The sequence below is a fragment of the Euprymna scolopes genome, chromosome 43 (genome assembly GCF_053919585.1).
Source record: "Euprymna scolopes isolate OS-2025 chromosome 43, ASM5391958v1, whole genome shotgun sequence".
Lineage (NCBI taxonomy): Eukaryota > Metazoa > Mollusca > Cephalopoda > Sepiida > Sepiolidae > Euprymna > Euprymna scolopes.
In genome coordinates, this window is record NC_136524.1 from 61,328,646 (window position 1) to 61,334,645 (window position 6,000).

General features: G+C 38.8%; 1 protein-coding gene across 1 annotated transcript in view; it reads right to left on the bottom strand.

Annotated features, from left to right (window-relative positions):
* Positions 1 to 397, bottom strand: part of LOC145268362 (eIF-2-alpha kinase GCN2-like) — a 217,889-nt gene extending 217,492 nt beyond the window's left edge. Inside the window, exon 1 of the mRNA XM_080123893.1 lies at positions 123 to 397. Coding sequence (XP_079980019.1) covers positions 123 to 239 — 117 coding nt within the window. The 5' untranslated portion in view covers positions 240 to 397. The remainder of the gene's footprint in view (positions 1 to 122) is intronic.
* Positions 398 to 6,000: the final 5,603 nt, after the last annotated feature.

Consider the following 6,000-nt stretch of genomic DNA (forward strand, 5'->3'; position numbering starts at 1 on the left):
GTCACAAATGGATATGCACTGAAAATTAAAGGACTAATTTCTCAACAGTATTTTCTTTTAAATAATTTGTGTCGGTAATAGTAATGTTTACCTGTAAAATTTGTGTTTTGAAAACTTCTTACCTGGTTTGATTTCTCTGTTCGCACATCAACAAAATCGGCTGCATAAATAGACTGTAAGGCTTTCACTTCATCTTTTTGCCTATCACTGTAATTTTCCGAAAGGGATGAAGAAGCCATTGGCCAAAATTCAAACTTGGGGAAGAAGAAGAAGAAAAAAAAAAAAAACTTCAGCTTCCCAAAGTTAAGTTCCTACTTTAAAGTAGAAACTAAAAATAAACAAAACAAACTAAAAACAAAATCACGCATGAGGATTTGGAATTGTTCTAACCGGAAGTGACGAAAACAGGAAGTAACTTTTTTCTTTCTTTTTCTCTCTCTCCCTTTTCTTGTTTCTCCTTCTCTCTCTCTCTCTCTCTCTCTCTCTCTCTCTCTCTCTCTGAAAATAAAATCAATTTGAGAAAACCTGTCTAAAATCAATAGGACAACGTAATGTTTTATCTGGATAATTTCATTAGTTAAAAGCTTATGTTTCGAACAGTTATGCTAAATTCCTATTCCAGTCACGTACATTATTTAGTAAAATGTTTTTCAACATTACTCCTACTTCCTATTTTTTTCTTAAAAATCATGTTTTTGTAACATTAACAATAACAAAGAACACATCAAAACAGTGAAAACACTAAGTTTGTGTCTTGTCATCGTACACGAAACACTGAAATGAAAAGTCGCCGGAAAATATAGCTGTCAACCAAATTGAGAACGAGGCGAAGGGTACATACATCGCTCAAGTTTATTTAGCAGACCTAAAGAATCTTGCCCCGTCTCTATTTTTTTTTTTTTTGTTTCTTTTTTTTTTTTTTTTTTTCAATTTTTTCAGCGAATTATCATCGAACGGAAACTAATCTATCAAGATTTGAAAAACGGAAGAAAAAAAAAGTCAATATTTAAACAATTGTAGGTGGTTGGTGCTCAGTTTTTAATCCAACGTTCTAGTAAATCGATCACTCATTTTAGAACCACTCGATATTTTTAGGCCAAATTTTGATAATTTAGCCTTTCTTAAAGTAATTTAGCCTTTTTTTATTTTGCTTTTTTAAATAATCTAATAAAAAGGCTAAACTGCTTAAAAATGGTTAAATTCAGGAAAATTGTCTTAAAAACGTAAAGTCGTTCTAAAATGGATGATCAATTTACTTAAAACGTTGGATTAGTCTATCATAAGAAAGTCAGTGGTTACTATACTGGGGTATTAAGATCATATGCTAAGATTCTGATCTGATCGAAGAGTTTCCAGTAGCACTAGTAGTTCACATGAATAAATATGAGGGTAGGGTCACTGACTAAGTAGGAAAACTGGTATTGATATAGGTCTTTGTGGCTCTTCCATTCTGCAGCCAGGCATGACTTGAAGGCATTTACTGAGGGGCATTGGTGGTGTGGGAACTTAGCCTGTTCTAAATAGGAACCTCTCAACTAGAGAAGAAGTGGTCATGGGAGCTAGGATGATGCTGGATCTGCATCTTCAGATTGTCCCCTGGTGGATGGGGTGAGTACTGGAGCAAACAAGCTGTTGCCACAGTTGGGGCAAGGTCTGTTATAGCAAACATTGTCAAAACCCTTTCTTATTTTGTAGGCCTGTAATATGTCGGCACATTGTCTGCAGAATTCCTTATAGGAAGGTTTAGACGGGTGAGCTGACTGGGATAGCTTCCATACATTTATATCTGTCCTACCTCTGCATTCCATGTTTAAAAAGAATGTGTCCTCTGTAGTATCAGACGTGACCGAATGGTTACTTGTAGGTATAGACCAATTCATACCATCCAAAAAATTCCAACAAAAACTTAACAGCCAGCCATGGTTTTCCCCAGAATGTGCTGTTGCCATCGTGCACAGAAATCACTTTTTCCACTGCTTCCAACGTAATAGATGTACTGAAACTAAAGCTGCTTTCAGGACTGCCAGCAACCACTGTAAAAGAGTAATAAAAAATGCAAGAAAGCTATATGCTCAGTCCATTAAATCCAAAGTAGCTGATCAGCAGCTTGGTTCCCACCAGTTTTGGCATATAGCAAACAGGATCCAGAACAGAAGCGTGTGTTCTATCCCAACCATCATCAATGGACCTGAGGTCATCTCATCAGCATCAGACAAAGCCAAACTGTTTGCCAAGAACTTTGCAGCTAATTCTACCCTATGCGATCAAGGCCATCAACACCCGTATTTCCTCCTTTAACTGACAACACGCTATGCAACATACAAATATCTGTGCATGATGTCATCAAGCTAATCAAGAACTTTGATTCCAGTAAAGCAACTGACCCTGACAGCATTCCAATTATAGTGTTGAAAAAGCTCCAACCAGAACTTGCCCCCATACTTACAAAGCTGTTTAAGCATTGTTTTAAGGAGAATTGCTTCCCAACACCCTGGAAAACCTCATCAGTATGCCCTGTATTTAAGAATTCAGGTGATAGGTCATTTCCCCCTCAGAACAGACCAATAAGTCTTCTGTGCGTCATGAGTAAGTTGCTGAAATCCATATTAAATAAAGTAGTCAACCACCTCAGCAGAAATAACCTTCTTAGTAACATGCAATATGTTTTCGTCCTGCTAAATCTACAGCAGATGTGCTAACAGTTATATCTCATAGGATTCGTGAATCTCTCGACAAAGGCTTCCTTTCTAGGGCAATTGCTCTTGCCATATCAAAGGCCTTCGGTAAGGTATGACATAAAGGCCTACTTCACAAGATTTCCAGCTACGGTTTAACTGGAAATGTTTTCTCAATTATTAAATCATTTCTCTCTGGTAGGCTCATAAGAGTAGTGGTTGATGGGCAGAAATCAGAAGTCCACAGTATTAATGCTGGAGTCGCTCAGGGGTCCATCTTGGGCCCAACTCTCTTCCTGATCTACATCAATGATCTCCCAAAACACATACTTAAATCATTTGTTGACATTTATGCTGATGACATGACCATCTATGGCAACACATCAAAGGCCGTAAATGGCAAAGTTCTCTCTGATTCTCTCTCCTCTGATCTTGAGTTTGTGGTACAATGGGGGAAGAGGTGGCTGGTTACTTTTAATGCATCTAAAACCAAGCTTCTATCTCTACATCATCAACGCTCTGATCCCCATCTGGCATCAATTGAAATGGATGGCTCTCGTCTAGGAGAAGCCCCATGTTTTGACAAGTTCCTCGGATTGACCTTTACTCCTGATCTGAAATGGAACACATACATCAAATCTGTTGCCAAGGTCACTGGAAAAATAGTAGGATCCTTCTACCGCTCCAGTAGATATCTCACTGTTGATGCAATTCTCTATCTATATAAAAGCCAAGTACGTCCAAGGATGGAATATTGCTGCCACATCTGGGCAGGAGCTGCTAAAAACAGCCTATCCTGCCTTGACAGAGTACAAAATAGACTTTGTAGCTTAGTGAGGGTGCCCTTTTCTCTTCCCTGCAACCTCTCTCCCACAGAAGAGACGTTGTGAGCCAGTCTCTGTTTTATCATTACGTCTGAGCTCCAATCCCTCGTCCCCCCTCGCCAATCCTTCATGCTAAACACCCGTCTAGCTAAAACCACTGTCAGTAATTTCCCCCACTCTTTATCTGTGCTCAAATCAAAACATAGATTCCATTAACAAAGCTTCTTTCTTAGAAGTGTATGCCTGTGGAACTCTCTTCCGTTTGCCTGTTTCCCCACTTGACTACAATTTGGATGTCTTCAAGTCCAACATAGACAAATTCCTGATAAACCACCCCCTTACGTAATCCAATTTATCAAATCTCGATTGCTAACGATTACTACAATATTATCCCATTGATTATCGTACACGCAATAACCCTTATCCTCGAGTGGCCTCTGAGCCTTAATAAGTGGTGAGTTCCATGTAAAAAAAAAAAAAAAAGAGCCATTCAGAGTAGGGCAGAATGGAGATGCCTTGTACAAGTGTTGTTGCTCAACACTGGACCTTTTCTTGTGTGCCTTTTTCTTTTTTTTACTTTGGGCACCAGACCACAGACGCCTATTCCAAGTGTGAGCGGATTAAGGACTTATATGCTGTTGTGAAAAGATTGAATTACAAATCGAGTCTGACTTTTTCGGCGTGCATTATTAAGTTATAGAAATAGTTAAGCTACAATTCTAGCCATACTTTTTTTTTCAAATTAATATTATATCGTGGGCCAATTTCATTCGACAGTGTATTGCGGGCCAGTTTTGTCCGGCAGTGTATCATATTGTACCAGTTTAATCCAGTTGTGTTTCGTGGGCTAGTTTTGTCCGATGGTGTATCGTGAGCCAGTTTCATTCAGCAGTGTATCATGGGCTAGTTTTGTTCGGCGGTGTGTCGTGGGCCAGTTGTGGTCAGCGAGGTTAATATACGATGACAATGAAACAGAATCAGATGATTTGTATGAGGCAGAAGTGGAAGCAAATGCTAAATAGAACTCGACAAATACGAAAATTGTAGGGACGCTACCTGTGTGATCATGAGATCAGGGAGGGGTGTGACAATGGTCATAGAAACAAGCGTCCAATGGTGATGTGTGCATATTGTAAGAAGTCACCAACACTTGAATTTGAAACCCTACCGATAGGAGACGAAAAGGTGACATATGCAAATTAAGACGTGTTCGAATTTCGACGTATAAAAAAGCCAGTATTTCTTTTCGTTGGTGAGAACATTTTTTTTCTTGACTCGGAGTCCTTTTGAACGTATGGTTAATTTGCATGTCTGTGGTAAGAAAGAACGCTGGATTTTCTACGAACGTCAAAACAGGAAAAAAAAAAAAAGGATTGTCGTTGTAGCATGTGCTAAGAACATTGCAAGCTGAAGAAAATCTTTTTTTTTCACAAATGATATTTGGCAAGTTCAACGGAAAAATTTAACTTCAGCATCTCAAATTTCGATGTGCTGCAGTTCTTCATCAAAGAAGAAAGTCGGATGAGATCAACTGGTAGATTATGTCCAGATGTCCAGATGTCCAGAACTTCAATGAGGTTAGTGAGAGTTGACTTGCCAAAATTAAATCTTGAGGTGGTCAGTAATATTCTCGAATATTAGCCGTTCCATGATCTTGCAAACAACTGATGTGAGGGAGACTGGTCTGTAATTGGCCAAGTTGGACTTGCTGCCTTTCTTAAAAATAAATGAAAGACTTCCACTGACAAGGTACCTATCCATTAGCGAGAGGAGTAGCGAAGATGTGGGTCAATTTCTTGAGGATTCACGTGTGTATAAGGCCCTGGTGACTTTCAGTCTTGATGGATTGCAAAGATTCTAGAACCTTTGCTTCCATTTTGATGACCTTAATTTCTAAATCCATATGCTTACGAGTGAATGATGGAAGGGAAGATGTATCCTCTCTCGTGAAAACACTGTAGTACTGTTTATTCAGCACATTGGCCTTAGCCTTATTGTCACAGGCAAAGGATCTTTCTCTGTTACATAGATCTGGGATACTACGTTTGGTTGTTCTGCTATTTACGTAGTTCCAGAAAGCTTTATTGATAGAATGTGTCTGTTTGACTAATTAAAACTCAAAATCTTTCCTAGTTTTTCTAGTTGCATGTGAATCCTCCTTCCTGGCTATGATGTACCTCTGGTAGTTGCAGTCGTCTCTTGTATTGAGATAGTATATTCAGGAATGGTGCTTTTTCTTAACTTTACAAAGAGCAGCACTGTTAATCCACAGGGGTTTTCTCTTGACAATGTATGGATCCAAAGTCTTTGTAGGTTTGCATTTTTTCACAGCATCCATAATAGATGATTCCAGAAAGCCAGCAATTTTTTGAGTACTTTTGTTCATTAGTATGTTCTTCTAATTCAAGTCTAGCATAGATGTAGCAAGTCTTGGGAGAAGTATATCGATGGCCAAATCAGAACAGAACAAATGAGATGCCCACGTGATCGCTTGCTGCAAG